This window comes from Berghia stephanieae, chromosome 2, assembly GCF_034508935.2.
Source record: "Berghia stephanieae isolate SIO BIC M18660-M18661 chromosome 2, UCSD_Bste_1.3, whole genome shotgun sequence".
In the NCBI taxonomy this organism is placed as follows: Eukaryota; Metazoa; Mollusca; class Gastropoda; order Nudibranchia; family Aeolidiidae; genus Berghia; species Berghia stephanieae.
The window spans coordinates 118,709,184-118,729,183 of NC_088361.1; the positions used below are offsets into that span (position 1 = coordinate 118,709,184).

A 20,000-nucleotide genomic window follows, 5' to 3' on the forward strand; every position below is an offset into this window, starting at 1 on the left:
GGATCGTACACCCATGCGAACATCATAGGTATATGATTCAAGGGTGATGCTCCCATCCAACCATCCGCAATATATAAACCCTAATACTACCAGAACGTTTTCGGATAGTCATATTCCTATTCCTATGCTTAGTGGAAATATACAACATTACGCTTTGGTGGAAACGTTTATGTTTGTTTTTATAATAATAAGGGTTTTACGGCGCTTGCAACACATTTAGGTCACTTCAGAGCCAGTAAAAAAAAGAAGAAAATGGGACAGTCAAAAAATTCTAGATATACAATTAAAAGAACGCAAGAAAAGTAAGACAAATGGGAATGGCACAATTAGGGAACAGATGAAGATTACAAGAAATAGAGAGATGATTTACAAGAGAAAAAAAATAATCTCCCAAAACCCTAACTTTTCATTTGACTGCTTCCCTCAGAGCCATGGACTCCGATAATTTTTGTTTTTTGTTTTTTTTTTAAGGATTTTACTTCGCTTGCAACACATTTAGGTTATATCAGCGCCTGTAAAAAGGAAGAAAATGGTAAAGTCAAAAGTTCTAGAATTACAATTAAAGCACAAAAGAAAAGGTGAGACAAAGGGGAATTGGATTCCATGAGCACACCGTCAAAGTACTTAGTTTAAGATCACCTAAAAGTCTCATCCAGACAAGCACAGGTCCCAACTAAGAGGAATACACTCAAATGTTTACAAATCATATAATATAATATGTAAACTAAACATAATACAATAAATAACAGATGATTTACAGGGGAAAAAAATATCATCTCCCAAAACTATAACTATACATTCGACTGTTTCCCTCCCAGCCAAGGAACTCCGGCCAGGGTCAGGACAAAACTAAGTAATCTCATTCCAAGACGACAGGAAACAATTGGAAAACGGGTATGGGAGGATAGAAGACACAGCATGTACCTCCCTGCCCACTAAGGGAGGTCAGGATCCCCACCCAGATGGACTCCGATAAGGGAAAGGACAAAACCAAGTAATCTCATTCCAAGACAATGAAAAAAGCAAGTTGGATAACAAACATAGGGGTATAGAAGTAGAAGACAAAGTAAGTGGCCTCCTTGCACAAGATGGGAGATTCTGGATTTGGATGAAAAAGACAATACACATTTAAATTATTGGAAATTTTGTGAAAAAGTCAATCGTATAATTGCATTTTTGGATGATTTTCTATTATGTGACAGTAAAGAAAACATTCTTGATAAAAAAGAAATTGTACTACAAGAATTAGAATTACATAAATTTAGCTTCATTATAAACGTTGAGAAGTCAAATCTTTCACCCCCTAATAGAATCAAATACGTTGGCTATGTTATTGAAACCAACAGTCTTGAAAATAAAATACACTTAAGCATTCAAAAAAAATAGTATTTCTAAAGTTTAGAAAGATATTATAAGAGTTCTATAAGTTGACCATGCATCAGCTTGGCTCGTACCACAGACTACTAGGAGTCCCGTGTAATCTGTGGCTCGTACAGCTGGTCAGTTAGTTTTGTTGGGATCATTGCGTTTGTCATTGAAACTATTTCTTGCAGGGGGGGGGGGGGGGGGGGGGATAAAAGTTGTCAACTGCGCTCTCTTTTCATTATTCACAGCAAAATGTGTAGAGTCAATTTTGATGTCCGTTCCATAATAGTTTCTTCCCCCTCCCCCCCCCCGCCCCATCTACTCTCTATATAAAATGTGTAAGTACATCACATATGTCTTTGGCCGTGGAAACTCTAATACAGAAAAGGGTTAATTCTCACTTTGAAATGGTCGCAAAAGTATTCAGACTCCACATTTCAAAAATATTTAATAATACATGTATAATTATCTAAAAAGCGAATTAGACTCAATTACAACGATACAAAAATATATTACAATAAATATGTAAGCTTTAAGTAATCAATCTGTGATATCTAGGGACAGCTAAGTAGACCTCACCATGACATGAACAAAATAATATAAAAGCAAGTAGGCCTACTCTAAATAGAAGAGTGGGAAGGGTAAATTCGTATTCAATCATCTATAATATACCGAGTCCAAAATTAACTATCCACTTTGTTTCTGCGTTTTTCTTTTCAAATGAGAATACATAATATATACACAAGTTATACATCCATAACCTGTTAACTGTGGTACTATGAAACAATCTGTATTTTAAAATTTGGCCAGAAAATTCGTCCTTTTTGTTTGTACTGGTTTTACGGTGCTTACTACACATTTAGGTCATATCAGCGCCAGTAAAAAGGATAAAAACTGGACAGTAAAAAATGTACAATTAAAAGCACTTGAGGAAAAAGTAAGACAAAGGGGAATGGTACAAGTAGGGAACAGATGTAGATTCCAAGAGCACACTATCAGTGTACTTATTGTGAGATTACCAAAATGTTTGTTTGTTTTGTTTTGAAGGGTTTTACGGCGCTTGCAACACATCTCGGTCATATCAGCGCCAGTAAAAAGGAATAAAATTGTATAGTAAAGATATTCTTGATATACAATTAAAAGTGCTTGAAGAAAAAGTAAGACAAAATGGAATCGGTTCAAATAGGGAACAGATTTAGATTCCAAGAGAACACTATCGTTGTACTTAATTTGAGATCACCTGAAAGTCCCAATCAGACACCAGCACGGTCCCCACTAAGTGGAATATTCTCAAATGTTTACAAATCATATTTTTAAAAAATAATAGTAAATAAAAGGGAGATGATTCACAAGAAAAAAAATATCTCCCAAAAATATAACTATACATTCGACTGTTTCCCTCCCAGCCAAGGACTCCGGCCAGGGTCAGGACAAAATAAAGTAATCTCATTCCAAGACAAAGACAGAAAGCAATTGGTAACAGACACAGTGTGATAGAAGACTCTCAATACAAACTATATGTAATTATAGGCCAAAATTATCAGTTGAAGAACGAGGAAAACTTACTGGGCAACTGTGAGCTGGTTTAAAACCGTTTTTAATGGCTTTATGGCGCTTGCGATACATTTAGGTCACATCAACGTCAGTAAATAGGAAGAAAATGGGATAGTGAATAAATTCCAGAATTACAATAAGGACATGAGAAAAAGTACGACAAAGGGGAAAGGTCCAAATAGGGAACAAATGTAGATTCAAAGAGCACACTATCAGTGTACAATGAGTTTGAGGTTACCTAAAAGGCCCATCCAGACACCAGCACCAAGCAATCCCATTCCAAAACAAAGACAGAAAGCAACTTGAAAAACAGCAAGCGACCTCTTGCCCACCATGGGAAAGGACCCCAAAAGGGCCAAAGGACCCCACCCAAGGGTATCAAAGTCTAGAATTAGTGACGCAGCTAGAACTTTTGATGTATTTGGGAAAGCATATTGTAATTTGAAAGATAAATTTACTCAACTATAAATGATACAGTCCAAAACTGACAGAGAATTTAGGAACCCTAGGAAACTTATACTTAGCAAACCCCCCCCCCCCCCCCCCCCCCACAAAACAAAACAACAAAACACAGAAAACGCACCGCCTTTTGATTGTCTGTAACGTTTATGTTTTTATGTTTTTAAGGGTTTTACGGCGCTTGTTGTTTTTGTTTTTAAGGGTTTTACGGCGCTTGCAACACATTTAGGTTATATCAGCGCCAGTAAAAAGGAAGAAAATGGGATAGTAAAAAGTTCTAGAATTACAATTAAAGCACCCAAGAAAAAGTCAAGACAAAGGGGAACTGGGAACAAATAGGGATCAGATGTAAATTCCAAGAGCATACCACCAATGTACTCAGTTTGAGACCACCTATAAGTCTCATCCGGACACAAGCACAAAATCCAACATAGAGGAACACACTCAAATGCCTACATTATACATTCAAAATAATAATAATACATAACAGAGAGATGATTTACAAGGAAAAAAATATCATCTCCCAAAACAATAACTATGCATTTGACTGTTTCCCTCCCAGCTAGGATTCCGACCAGCGCCAGGACAAAACCAAGTTATCTCATTCCGAGACAAAGACAGAAAGCATGTTGGAAAACAGATATAAGGGGATAGAAGACACTGTATGTACCTCCCTGCCCACTATGGGAGGTCAGGATCCCCACCCAGTTACGGCGCTTGCAACACATTTAGGTTATATCAGCGCCAGTAAAAAGGAAGAAAATGGATAGTAAAAAGTTCTAGAATTACAATTAAAGCACCCAAGAAAAGGTAAGACAAAGGGGAACTGGGAACAAATAGGGATCAGATGTAGATTCCAAGGGCATACCACCAATGTACTTAGTTTGAGATCACCAAGAAGTCTCATCCAGACACAAGCACAAGATCCAACAAAGAGGAATACACTCAAATGCTTACATTATACATTCAAAATAAATATAATAATACATAACAGAGAGATGATTTACAAGGAAAAAAAATATCATCTCCCAAAACAATAACTATGCATTTGACTGTTTCCCTCCCAGCCAGGACTCCGGCCAGGGCCAGGACAAAACCAAGAAATCTCATTCCAAGACAAAGACAGAGAGCATGTTGGAAAACAGATAGAAGGGGATAGAAGACACAGTATGGGCCTCCCTGCCCACTATGGGAGGTCAGGATCCCCACCCAGATTGTCTGTAACGTTTAATGACAAGTCCATTGGACTAAAAGAACATAACAGTAACAGATAAAAAGTACGGTTTATTCCAAGAGTTTGTCATCGAGGTCAGAGGTAAAGATACCAGATACTGATATATTTCTGCCAATAATGACTTATGAGCTAAAAACAGAGTGGATAGTTAAATGTGGACGAAAGTAAATACAATTTTTTTATAAAACCCCTTTAGTAGTCTCTAATAGGAAAAAAAAAAGGTCAAAGCATAATGACCGCTCGTGACGTATCGGGTTATTGGCTTAAACAGTTTCAATCAAAGGTCAAGGTAAACAGTCATTCATCGAAAAAAAATAATGATTTCTGACCATTTTTTAAAATGATTTTCCGTACACTGCACTGGACGGAAGTTGTATTGAATTAATGACTTCTGACCTTCACCTTTTAAAATAATACTCCATGCTCCACATAGAACTAACTTTTATTGAGTTGGGTCACATAACTTTTTACGTCACTTAAAAAATGTGATTTTTTTTGTTTTTGTTTTGTTGAAATTTTAAATTAAAACTAAAACCTACTACTAATCTCGACTTACTTGAAAAATAAATGTACTTTCATCGTATTTTTATATTTACTGACATCAATAACGATGATTGTATAGGAAAATATATGGAGTATTATAATACAGTTTTTGACCAATATTGTTTGTTTGTTTTTGAGGGTTTTACGACGCTTGCAACACATTAAGGTCAAATAAAAAAAAAGGAGTAAAAAGGAAGAAATGGGATAGTAAAAAGTTATAGAATTCAATTAAAGCACCCAAGAAAAGGTAAGACAATGGGGAATTTGTTCAAATAGGAAACAGATGTAGATTCCAAGAGCACACCATCAAAGTACTTAGGTTGAGATCACCTAAAAGTCTCATCCAGACACAAGCACAGGTCCCCACTGAGAGGAATACACTCAAATGTTAACAAATCAAATATAACATATAAATAAAACATAAAACAGTACATAACATAGAGATGATTTACAAGGAAAAAAATATCATCTCCCAAAGCAATAACTATACATTCGACTGTTTCCCTCTCAACCAAGGACTCCGACCAAGGTTAGGACAAAACCAAGCAATCTCACTCCAAGACAAAGACAGAAAGCAAGTTGGAAAACAGATATAAGGGGATAGAAGACACAGTATGTACCTCCCTGCCCGCTATAGGAGATCAGGATCCCCACCCAGTGACCAATATTGAATATTTTATAGGAAATTGTACATACAATGGAATGCTATACATAAGAAGAGTTTTTTTTTATTACCAATATTGAATACTTTGTAACCAAGGTCGGCTCAGTCCGAAAATCCAATAAATGTCAAAAACTGTATAATAATTCCATCAACAAACAAGTTATGGCATAGGTAGCAAAATATTCAGAAATGGGATAAATAACATACGAGTACAAACTGCATCATTTCACATTCAACCATAATAAAATCAATCTCTAATGTGACATACCTTCCCTCCCAGGCTTAATCTGATGAATTAGACACTAAAAATTGAATTTAGGGTCAAAATTACCGGTGACGAAATATATGCTGTTTAAAAAACTATTTCATTCTCTTTAATCAAAGTATATGATTATCTTTGTCATTTGCTAAACATTTAAGTGATGGTTTCTTTTCTCGTATGTTTGATTTTGTTGTTCATTGTTCAAATTCAAGTTCAGAGGCACGAAAGGTGTACTGTCTCAGCATATATATATATATCCCCCCCCCCCCCCCCTATTTTAAAAAATAACTTTTCTGATGCCATTTCCCGACCCAACAGAAAGACCATGACTATTTGATAACCAATAAAGAGTAATATCTAAATCATGAAATGTCTTGCTTATGTATATGGTTGTAAGCAAATGAAAAATTGCCTTCATTGACAATAAGATATCATTATTATTATTATAATAGGACATTAAAAAAAAAATGCACATCACTTGCCATCCCCTAATGCCATGCTGTGATCCACAACCAATGATTGTCCACTGCTCTTTGTGAATAAAAATAATCAGTTCATCTAGACATCAAGTGGCCCCAATAATACACTACACAGGAGATGTTTTTTTTTTTTTGTTTTTTTTGTTTGTTGCTTTAGGTCTCTTCCAACACAATTGAGGTTATATGAGAGACCGCTGAAACAAAAAAAGCAATCTAACAAAAATAGTACAAATGTAAATCAAAATCATAACCTAAAGTTATCATAAGCTAAATTATAAATAACCAAGAACAAACAGGCAGAAGATTTACAGACAAAAGAATATCCCCTGTCAAAAATACAATCACAAACCAAAGAAGCAGGATAGGCTAGTAAAGAGAAGAAGAAACGACATCACTATCGGATCGTATACCCATGCGAACATCATAGGTATATGATTCAAGGGTGATGCTCCCATCCAACCACCCGCACACACAGGAGATGGTCACTGTCATCTTGTTTAAGTTCGGCAAAAAAGAGAAAAGGGAAGAAAAAAAACCCCACGTTAAATCAAACATATAAGTATAAGTAAAATCCAGGCAAATCTGTATAATCTCAGTCATGGACAATTACGAAAGCTGTACATCTCAGCATATATATATATTTTTGTCATACTTTTATAAAAAGAACTTTCCTAATGCCTTTTCCCGACTCAAAAGAAAGACCATGACTATTAAATTTGATAACCAATCAAGATATTTAAACGGCATCATATTTTAATCATGAAACGTCTTGCTTGTCTGGGATATCAAAGATATTAGCTTGTAAAATAAACAGGAATTACTGACAAAGTGCAAACTTAACTTGTGTTGTTCAATAGCAAGTAATGTAACAGACACAAGACGGTCGCCCAGGTGGACAAAGATGTAAAAAGGTCTTTTATGGAGCGGTCTACATAATTTAAAAAATGTTTGTGTTAATTACACTTGAAAGACATGTGATTTTATTGCAAACATTGAGATGAACAAATTTCACTTTAGATGGCCTCTATTAGAGAAAAATCATGACTCATGCACTCAGTACCAAATTATAGTTGATGATTTGATGAAAAGGCAGGATATTAGACTGATGTTTTTAATCGTTAAAATTCTGCTGCACAAGAGTAGTAAGTTACTATGAGAAGATGGCCATCACGATGTGAGTCCATTTACAGTGATCAATGTTTTAAAAGATGTTATATTAAGTTTATGCGCTTTTATAATAATCATAAGAAGCTAAGAAAACTTAAAACAGGCAATCTAAATCAGAGAACAGAGTAACAGTTTTTGTTTGTTTTTGAGGGTTTTACGGCGCTTGCAACAGTGAAAAGGAAGAAAATTGGATGTTTAAGAATTTATTGAAGTACAATTAAAAGGACTTGAAGAAAAAGTAAGACAAAGGGGAATGGTTCAAAAGGGAACAGGTTTAGATTCCAAGAGCACACTATCAGTGTACTTAGTTTGAGATCACCCAAGTCTCAAACAGACACCAGCACAAGATCCTACTAAGAGCAATACACTGTTTTTGTTTTTTTTTGTTTTTAAGGGTTTTACGGCGCTTGCAACACATTTAGGTTATATCAGCGCCAGTAAATAGGAAGAAAATGGGACAGTAAAAAGTTCTAGAATTACAATTAAAGCACCCAAGAAAAAGTAAGACAAAGGGGAACTGAGAACAAATAGGGATCAGATGTAGATTCCAAGAGCATACCACCAATGTACTTAGTTTGAAATCACCTACAAGTCTCATCCGGACACAAGCACAAAATCCAACAAAGAGGAACACACTCAAATGCTTACATTATACATTCAAAATAAAAATAATAATACATAACAGAGAGATGATTTACAAGGAAAAAAATATCATCTCCCAAAACACTAACTATGCATTTGACTGTTTCCCTCCCAGCTAGGATTCCGGCCAGTGCCAGGACAAAACCAAGTAATCTCATTCCGAGACACAGACAGAAAGCATGTTGGATAACAGATATAAGGGGATAGAAGACACAGTATGTACCTCCCTGCCCGCTATGGGAGGTCAGGATCCCCACCCAGGAGCAATACACTCAAACGTTTACAAATCATATGTTAGAAATACAAAAAATAACAGTACATAACAGAGAGATGATTTACAAGGAAAAAAATATCAGCTCCCAAAACTATAACTATACATTCGACTGTTTCCCTCCCAGTCAAGGACTCCGGCCAGGGTCAGTACAAAGCAAGTAATCTCATTTCAAGACAAAGACAGAAGTTTGTTTTTGTTTGTTTTTAAGGGTTTTACGGCGCTTGCAACACATTAAGGTCATATCGGCGCCAGTAAAAAGGAAGAAAATGGGATAGTAAAAAGTTCTAGAATTACAATAAAGCATCCAAAAAAAGGGAAGACAAAGGGGTATTGGTTCAAATAAGAAACAGGTTTAGATTCCAAAAGCACACTATCAAAGTACTTAGTTTGAGATCACTAAAAGTCTCATCCAGACACAATCACAGGTCCCCGCTAAGAGGAATACACTCAAATGTTTTACAAATCATACATAATATAAAGAAACACAATGCAGTGCATAACAGAGAGATGATTTACAAGGAAAAAAATATCATCTCCCAAAACTCAAAACTCTAAACTTTTGACTGTTTCCCTCCCAGCCAGGGTTTGGACAAAACCAAGTAATCTCATTCCAAGACAAAGACAGAAAGCATGTTGGAAAACAGATATAAGGGGATAGAAGACACAGTATGTACCCTTCTGCCCACTATAGGAGGTCAGGAACCCCACCCAGAAAGACAGAAGCAATTGGAAAACAGGGGGATAGAAGACACAGACAGTACCCTCCCTGCCCACTATGTGAGGTAAGGAACCCCACCCAGTAAACTCCTGTACACAGTAACAGAGTTAGACTCTAGCAGTAATGTATCCTTGTCTTGAGTGAGACAACAAAATCAGAGTGGCACCCATTTGGGATCCATGCTGTAAAGGGACAATCTTTAACGTCTAATAACATAAAGGGAGAGAAGAGGTCCTGTGTTATGTCTCATCTCGGTTTATACCCTAAGTAGATGGAGAAATGGGAGAGAAGAGGTCCTGTGACGTTGTTTATATCAATAGCGAGAGCTAGGGAGGAGGTAGACCTTGTGTAGTGATTATACCTTTGTTTTTGTTTGTTTTAAAGAGTTTTACGGTGCTTGCAACAAATTAAGGTCATATCGGCGCCACTAAAAAGGAAGAAAATGGGATAGTAAAAAGTTCTAGAATTACAATTAAAGCACTCAAAAAAGGTAAGACAAGGTGGAATTGGTTCAAATAGGAAACATGTATATTCCAAGAGCACACCATCAATGTACTTAGTTTGAGATCTCCGAAGTCTCATCCATACACAAGCACAGGTCCCCACTAGGAGGAATACGCTCAAATGTTTACAAATCATAAATAATACGTACCTAAACAAAATATAATGCAGTGCAAAACAGGGAGATGATTTACAAGGAAAAAAATATCATCTCCTAAAACTAACTATACATTTGACTGTTTCCCTCTCAGCCAGGCTATCAGGCCAGGGTCAGGACAAAACCAAGTAATCTCATTCCAAGACAAAGACAGAAAGCAAGTTTGAAAAAAAAATAAAGGGCGATAGAAGACACAGTAAGTACCTCCCAGCCCACTATGGGAGGTCAAGAACCCCACCCAGGATTATACCTTTAATAATCTTTAACTTTAAATGACGTCAATAGTATATATCTATAATAATGCACAGAGCATGAAATATGAAATCCATTGAACATTAAAATTGCATAAAATTGAAAAGAAAAAGTAATTAATGCAAAGTTGAAAAAAAAATGCTTCTTAATATTCAGTCCCAATATCTGAATTGAACACTGTTTGAATCAATGCCTTTGAATAAAAATACAATCAGTAACATAACATTATATATATATATATATATATTTATATCTGTCATCTGCATTTCTTGCAGCCGCAAATGGCAATTTGCGGCCGCAAATATCAGGGCGATCCGCAAATTTTGGCAAATTTCCCAAAATTGGCAAATCGTGGCAAATTTTGGGAAAATTGGCAAATCGCGTGGCAAATTTTGGGAAAAAAAGAAGCGAAAACAACAAAACGAAAAAAAAAGGTGCGAAACGTGAGAACTGTTTCAGCTTTGCCTGGGCCCAAACCAAGGGAAGCTACTCTCTACGGATAATGATCCTTTAAAATCTTTGTAACAAAACACTATCGTGTAAATTAATAAATGTAACCTCCTTAAATGTAATAAATTGTCTTTTATATATTTTTTTTCTGTATCGCGCGTTAATTTTTACTGAAACGCTTAGTTCTCCTCGGCAAATTTTTTGGCAAATTTTGGTCTTTTTGGCAAATTTCTTGGCAAATTTTGTTGTTTTTTTTGGCAAATTGTAGGTCCCAATTTGGCAAAAAATGCAGATGACAGTTATATATGTATATATAAACACTCACTCACACATATAATTAAGCAGTCCTTGAACACAAAATGAAAGACTTTACCATTCTATTATAAATACAAAATGCAATATTATAACTTGTGTATTTCAGTACTCAACAACAAATGAAATTGATCAGGAATGACACTGAAAATGGAATTTGTAGTTACATATCAAATTGTGATAAAAACAAAAGCTTTCAAAATTGAATAATTGAAAATTTATGAAAGTGAAGTCTACAATCATCTGTATAAATAGTAAAAAAATGTTCTCTACAACATGCAAACTTTCTACCTTGTAAAAGCATAGAAAAGAAAAAGGAGAAAATAATTTATAGCACTGTCTGAAATATATACTATACAAGATTGAAAACGTGCTTTCGGTTCACTTTCTGGATAGATTTCAATATTTTTTGACAAAAAACCCCTAAAGGTTCTATGAAAGTTCATCATATTGCCTTTATTATGATATGCATCACTTTATGACTTATTCTTTGCAAATTAGGTCTAAAACAAAAATAAAAAGATGACTAAAAAGACGAGAGTTCAAAATTGTGTGTTACAAATCGAAATCATCCGAAGGGTTATTTAGATGCTTGGATTTTGCCAAAAAGCACCAAGTATTTCCAAAACTTTATGTATTCATGAAAATATGATCATTATCTTCAGTATAAAACTCTAGTTTCGAAGCTGCAATGTCAGAATTCAATTGATCATTGCTAAATCTCTACAACAATGCCAATACTTTCAGAGGCCCAGAGGAATCAAGCAATTGGCATGAGTATGGCTGGTCTAATTTATCGTCAAATCAGTGAGCGTTTTGAATACAGTCGTAGCACAGTCATTCGCCTATGTCAACGAGGTGAAGCTAATGGTACCACTAAAGGCCGCAATGGGTGTGGAGCTTGACGAAAACCAAGATGCTGCAATCTGTTAGTCTTTCATGTGAACAACAACTGTTGTCGGGCAATAAAACCTTACCCCACAGACTGTGAGAATGTGTCTTAAGGCGGATGGATGGGTTGAAATGCTTTTGACCATAGGTACTATGGATACGTTCTCACTCAGCAATATCCGGAAATGAACACTTAACATATTATATCATTGTTATGCTCCCAATTTTTACTATTCCTCCTCTAATTGTAAATAAAATCATGAAAACCACTCAAATTGTTGCATCATTTAAATTGAAAAGAGTTGTTCTTTACGTTTGTTGAAATTTCATTTTACAATTTTTCTATTTTATTTGGGTTAATGCCCTTTGAAAAATGGCGCATTTTTGAGCTTGCCTAGTTTATATTCAAACAACAACAAACCAACAAACACATTTAAATTAAAAAAAAAAAACAATAAGAAAAAAAAATGGAAACAAACATATTGTTCAAGGAGGTATGAAAAAATCCTCAAAAGCTTGAGCACCGTAAACTGTAATTTTCTTACATGCTTTAGAAATTTCTTCCTCCACACATGAAATCTCTGCCCTGAAATCATTTACATGTAATTCATTGCTATCTAATTGTCTCAAAACATATTCAAATATGAAAAAAGATGTGATGAATAGACCGATTTTCAAAGAAGTACTGAGAGAAGGCGATTGAAACACTTTCTTAGGTTTTGCGACGACTTCTAAAGTCTTATTGCTTACAGACAGATTCTGGTATTTCGATTTTGTGAAACCAAGATTGCCATATAACAATTGTGTTTTAAGGGAACCAATCTTAACATTTGTGGCCTTTACATCATATGAAGGAATAAAAGACTGTTGTTGAATAATACACTGGGTAGATGTATAGCAATCCCTTGCTTTTTGGACACTGGTTGAATACTTATTGAAACTCTCAAGAGCCTCGATGCAAATATCATTTTCTTGCAAATCTACTAAAAAATCTTTACCTTTATTAAGCAGGTCCAAATATGCTTGCAATTTAATTTCAATATCATTCATTCTAGCGATTTGATTTTCTGTTGAAGACTGAATTTCATTTTCTATTTTGGATTTCAACCTCATGATAGTTTCACATGACTTGATTGCAACTTGATTCAGATTAAAAATGGAGTCATTCCGTGAACTTACCATTGTTACCTTGCGTGATTTAATCAATGAGATTGATTTATTAGCTTGTTGAAGCTCATGAATCAATTTATCAAGCTCTTTTTGCATTCTAGCTTTAATTTCTTGTAATCTTTCTGACATTGGTATAAGATTATGCCTTTTATGTTCTCGAGAGCATGAGCAAGTAATGCAAATAGCCTCTTGACAAGTATTGCAAAACAATTGAAGCATTTCACCCATATGAATTTGACATGAGTTTGAAGCCAATAAGTGTGAAGAGGAGCCTGATGAAAGTCGTAAAACCTTAGACCTTTCTTGATGGTGTTCAAGTCGATGAGGAGCTATACAGAATCGACATATATTAAAGTCACAGTCCACGCAGAAAAACTGTACTTGCACCAATCCACAAACACGACACATCCCTAACTGAGCTGAAAATGAAGGTAAATAAATTATTTCTGTTTAATCTAAAATAAATTTATAATGATAATATTAACATAAACACACTTTTTGTATAATTCTTATAAAGATACAATACTGATAAACCAAATTCCCAGTGATTAGGTAGCAGAGAGAAAAAATAAGACAGAATGGGTATTCGCTTCATGGTAAAATGCCCTGCCTCCTTCTCTTCTCTCGTTTCGTTCCAAAATCAATAAAATTCTGTTTCCATTAAATGCTGACTATTTAAATGAAATGGGCATAAGATGAATGGCATAATTTAAGTGGTCACCACACTCCCAAACAATGACAAGACTTCATATTTTCGAAATAGGTTCAAGCAGTGATATTATACTTTAGTTCCTAATATATCATTATGGGTGAAAATATATTTAAAAACATATATAACGGATAGGCAAATACAGTGGTTTGATTTTACACATACACACAACTGAGACTTCATCACTGACTGACCTCAAAGTTCTGATCAATGACATTCCACAGATGTCATTGGACAATATTCTTGCATTTCCATTGGCTGTTACTTTATCTAAACAACAGGACATCTCCATTTTCAATGGGTATTGTATTTTACCTCACAGTGATTATATTGATATTGATAGATCGGTATGTTGATGTTAGTAAAAATTATGTTGATCTATATTTACTAATCTCATAGAGAAAAGAACATGGGCCTTTGATGGTATATAAATATATCCGCTTAGCACTGTAATGCATTTTTAGGTGACAATCACATTAAACAAAAGTCAAAACTCAATGGAATTCTATTGTTTTTAGTGTATCGTGGAGCATTTCGCTTGAGTGACTATTCCATTTGTTTTGCTTTTCTTGCACCCTGACCATCAGGCACTTAGGTGGAAACCACTGTATTAATATCATGATTTAAATTTTGTAGATAAAAGCAACAAGAGATTTTTAGCTACCCAATGAAATTGTCAGATTATTGATCAATGACAACTTGCAGAGAGGTCTCCATCACAGACTTCTTAAAATTCGACATCCGCACCTTCTTTGGTCCTTTAAACCCTTCAATATCAAAATTTTTCTTAATAAAATTCTTCATATAGCTCTTACTGCAAAACTAAAAATTGTCAGAAATAGTAATAAAGACTAAGCCTCAATGGTGCAAAATCTCTTGCCAGAATTGATTAAAATTAAATGCATAGCCGCCAACTTTTCACAGTGCTTAATTGGGACGCCCACATATGCACAATACCATCATGACTCAAAACAGCAGTATGTTTGGATTATTAAATATAATCTAGATACAGAGCGTTTTCTGTTCCTTGTTTTGAATTGCTAGTCAAAAAAGCATAATTCTGGGACTTACCATAGACATAACAGTCCAATGTTTTGTTAAAAAAAAAATTCTCCTGATAGCCAAATCAGGACAGCCCCGATTTTATCAGGACAGTTGGTAGCTATGTAAATGAAAATGTATTATGGCCCCTGTACAATCCAGATTGTTGATGCCTTGCATCTTTGCATTTGCCTATAGTTTTTTCTTTATTTTTGGTTGTTCTTGTACATCAACTTGACACTTTAGCCTTCATTTTTAGCACCAATCAGCAATGTTAATATGTGTGGCGGCTCAAAAAAACCCAACTAAATCTACCAGCTTATGAAAATGAGATATAATCAAATGCATTATAAAGCTCAGGCATTGGTGAGTCTTTTGCTGTTTAATCTATCTGGATATTTTAATTAGAACAATAGATATGGCGTTTTATGGATACTCATAAGAGAAAGCATACAATTGAGAAAATGAGTTGCGTAAACGGTGAAAATATGAGAACTAATTTTTGCGAATTTTAAAAATCAACATCAAATAATGCTCAGATTTTCCCCATCATGGAATTCGTGGTAAATTCATGTGCACTCCCTTTCATTGAGTAGCTATTTTTTAAACATAAATATTAATACTAAATATGCACTGGTTGTGGGCATAAAAATGGAGTTTGAGTTGACGAAAAGAGGACTGATATAATTTCCAATATTTCTGCCCCACTTTTCCCTCCCTGTTTGATGCAATCGTGGGGTGATAAAATGACTTATTTTAAGCACTCGCAGTTAGTAAAAGTCCTTAGTGATTTTCTTACGATTTAATTGGTAATTAAGATGTCGTAGATAATTTTTCAACTGAAATCCCTAAAATCCAAGTTTTATGGTTTCCAACTGCTTTTCCCTGTGACTCGGTTTCACTTTGTGCAACGTTGACCGGGTTTCCTATGCCGCCACACATATAAGCATGTTGCACTGTAAAGGAATAATATTTATTCGAAGAAAATCAGCACCTAGTGGAATGTTAGTTATCTCAATCTATCACCATCATCACCACCACCACCTATAACATTTTTAAAAAAATAAATAAAAATAACAATAATAAAAATAAACCAACACTGAAAACAAATATTTTAATTTAGTCTTCAGGAAATCAAAACTTACCAGCAGCTCCTAATTCTTCCTTCAGTCCAGAAAGATAAAAATTGACCGGAAACTTGGTGACCCCATTCCTAGGAATAATAGCATCCTCCCTGCAATGCGGACAACTCAAGGTTCTTGCATTGACTGGTAAAGACTGCACGATGCTTTGAATACAATCCAGACAAAAGGTATGATGACATGGAAGGATCCTTGGATCATCATATTCATCCATACACACAGAGCAAATCAATAATTTCTCCCTCATCTTTTGGATTGTGTCTGAATCCATGTCCATGGTTAAATCAAAACTGGAAAAAAAAATGTAATAAATTAAGACAATTCCCTGTTCACATTCATTGATCAAGTATTTATTTCAATTATTTCAATTTATGGTAAATTTAAAAAATATTTTTTTCATTATTTATTGATTTCATTTCAATGTATGTTTTCTTTAAGAATTGCAGTGACTTAAAATCAAATGGGATTCATGATATCATGAACATCACGGAGTATGTCATGAATCCTTAAATATCAATGATCAATGAACAACAACATTAATAAATAATAATAATAATAATAATAATAATAATAATAATAATAATAATAATAATAATAATAATAATAATAATAATAATAATAATAATAATAATAATAATAATAATAATAATATAGTCCACTCTGGATAATCGCAACATTTCCCAAGAAACGGAATTAATTCTATATAAAAGTCACTGGTTTTTGTTTGTTGCTTTAGGTCTCTTCCAACACAATTGAGGTTATATGAGAGACCGCTGAAACAAAAAAACAAGCAATCCAACAAAAATAGTACAAATGTAAATCAAAATCATAACCTAAAGATATCATAAGCTAAATTATAAATAACAAAGAACAAACAGGCAGAAGATTTACAGAAAAAAAATATCCCCTGTCAAAAATACAATCACAAACCAAAGAAGCAGGATAGGCTAGTAAAGAGAAGAAGAAACGACATCACTATCGGATCGTACACCCATGCGAACATCATAGGTATATGATTCAAGGGTGATGCTCCCACCCAACCACCCGCAAGTCACTGGTTAATTGCAACAAGCTTCGGTTAATCGCAACAAATTTTCGCCATCAAAAAGTGGTTAATTCAAGTAATCATTCAAACAAAATATCATGTTTAAATTTCATCATGGAAGAAATCGTGACAAGTTGAAAAATCGAGACTGAGCTGGATTTAATGTTACAGTAGAGACAAAAGAGGGCTGGCTTTGCAGTATAGGTTTGTTTTTGTTTTTTAAAAATGTTTTTAAGGGTTTTACGGCGCTTGCAACACATTAAGGTCATATCAGCGCCAGTAAAAAGGAAGAAAATGGGATAGTAAAAAGTTCTAGAATTACAATAAAGCATCCAAGACGAGGGAAGACAAAGGGGAATTGGTTCAAATAAGAGACAGGTGTAGATTCCAAAAGCACTCTATCAAAGTACTTAGTTTGAGATCACTAAAAGTCTCATCCAGACACAAGCACAGGTCCCCGCTGAGAGGAACACACTCAAATGTTTTACAAATCATATATAATATAAAGAAAGCATAATACAGTGCATAACAGAGAGATGATTTACAATGAAAAAAATATCATCTCCAAAAACTAACTATACATTCGACTGTTTCCCTCTCAGCCAGGACCAGGACAAAACCAAGTAATCTCATTCCAAGACAAAGACAGAAAGCATGTTGGAAAACAGATATAAGGGGATAGAAGACGCAGGATGTACCCCCCTGCCCACTATGGGAGGTCAGGAACCCCACCCAGCAGTATAGGTTTGTGATATCATCTGTGGCGAGGGGTGGGTGCATGGGTATAGTCTTTACAGAAGATAGACAGTGACAGTTGTAAAGATAGACTGAGCAATATGCTTTGTTTTCGGATTGGCAAGTGTACATTGTGACGAGTTTGGAGCTCATTGTCTCTCATCATGGTTAATCTCTTTGACTCTTACAAAGGTTGAAAACAAAAGAGTGAAAGTGAATCAAACCTGAATAAGATTCGACTTGCATCACAGCTGCTTTTGCTTGACAAAATCTATACAGGGCTGCCATATGTTTTCATTTCAATCATATTGCTCAGGCTGTGGTGGAATAAGAACAATATTTACCACAACTGGTTTGAGTTTACAATATATTTTGTAAACTGTTGTAATAGTGGACTGGAAACTCAACTTCAGTTCATTGAAACTTCAGTTAATTGCAACATTTTTGCTGATCCCAATGCGTTGTGATTACCCCGAGTGGACTGTAATAATAATAATAATAATAATAATAATAATAATAATAATAATAATAATAATAATAAACTGATTTCAGATGTGACGTCACACATGTCACTGGGTGCATGAGAATTATTTTATTTTCATTAAGTGATGCATCCTCTCACCTCCCTAATAATATATGGGATGCAATACAGACCATAAAATAGAAAACACTTTCTTCAGTTGGCAAGAATATAATTAAGATATTGTATTTGACTTTAGACAATACCTTTACCATCAGTCACTTGTGACAACATAAATCATTATCTTGTTTCAGCCCACTCCCCTTTTCATTGATAATCGGAGTCTTTTAATTAGTCCCTGCTGAGTCACGCAATTTTCCTTATTCAGTAAACAATGGCACTAATGGTTAAACAAAACGAACTACACAAATATTACCATCAATGGTATACGTTTAAACAAAATATTCACCTGTTATTCCTACTTGATCAATCATACCAACTCACAAAACTGTAAAATTTAATGTTTATCATCTGATTGAGAGAATCTAGTAAAAAAATAATCACACACCTAAAAAATATATATAAAAAGTAGAGTAACATCAACTTCATTCATTTCTAAACAACCGACTATGTTTGTCCGAGTGTGCTTGGTGGAGTGTCCTTAATCCCGTTTTCTGGTTAGCATTCTATAGCCTTTTCCACCCTACCCCCTCTCTCTCAACCATCCCTCCCCCTCTCTCTATTGGTATTTTGTGTGTATATGTGCGTGAGAGAGAGAGAGAGAGAGAGAGAGAGAGAGAGAGAGAGAGAGAGAGAGAGAGAGAGAGAGAGAGAGAGAGAGAGAGAGAGAGAGAGAGAGAGAGAGAGAGAGAGAGAGAGAGTTACTCTTTCTTTATTTATATAGAAGATACCAACTCATGAGACCTTAATCAACAGGACAAATAAATCCATATTGAGCTTGGATGTGGTTCTAAATTATGGTCCAGATACAACAAATAAGAATCCCAATCTAATATATGGATATCCCTTTATGAAGAGTACCTGACTCTAAGCAAAAAAAAAAAAAAAAAATAAAAAAATAAAAATCCACACCAAAAACAGAACAATCAAATTATTAGTGATATTTTCAACGGGCTATTTGTGTGATAAATCACTTTCAGCTTTGGCTCATAATCATTAACTCGTAAAACAAGAAAAAGAGACCAATAGATACTGAAGCACAGCAACAGCTTTTGGAAACATCTTTGGCTCCTCGTTTATCCAAAATACACACAGAGAAGCTCCTAATATTGATATTGAAGGTAAGGTAAATAGGTTGTTATTTTGACAATTATAAATTTTTAATGTCTTTCTTTTCCATCCATTGAATCCAATGATTTTGTTGCCATCTTTTCGTTTGATTTGAAATAAGCAGTTTATTTAAAATTCATGCGTTTTATTGCGCAGTGACAACTTTGATCAGAATCATGGCCAATATTAGTTCATTATCCATTTTTGTTTTTGCAAGTAGATACAGGTCCCTGAACTTGTGACTTTTGTTTTCATTTTTACCGGCCAGTCAGTGAGTGCTAAACTAAAACCATTGTCACTGACTAATGTCACAAAATGTTTTGTTTGAATAAAAAATGAAATCATGTGAAAATATTGCACCTGTGATTTGTTGTTCTGGAGCCAACTCACGAATTTTAACATCATAAAATATCTTTGCAAATTTCTGCACATTTCTCCCAGCAGAAAGTTTGATCACTGCTGACTTGCTGATGCTGCAGATGAG

At 34.7% G+C, this 20,000-nt stretch overlaps 1 protein-coding gene across 1 annotated transcript in view; it reads right to left on the reverse strand.

The window, feature by feature from the left end:
• Positions 1 to 1,133: 1,133 nt before the first annotated feature.
• LOC144966406 (tripartite motif-containing protein 3-like) overlaps positions 1,134 to 20,000 on the reverse strand; it is an 18,878-nt gene continuing 11 nt past the window's right edge. Inside the window, exons 1-3 of the mRNA XM_078902816.1 lie at positions 19,877 to 20,000; positions 15,990 to 16,276; positions 1,134 to 13,513 (exon numbers count right to left, since the gene is read on the reverse strand). The exon at positions 19,877 to 20,000 is cut by the window's right edge and continues 11 nt beyond it. Of these exons, the coding sequence (XP_078758942.1) occupies positions 12,411 to 13,513; positions 15,990 to 16,263 (1,377 nt within the window). The 5' untranslated portion in view covers positions 16,264 to 16,276; positions 19,877 to 20,000 and the 3' untranslated portion in view covers positions 1,134 to 12,410. The remainder of the gene's footprint in view (positions 13,514 to 15,989; positions 16,277 to 19,876) is intronic.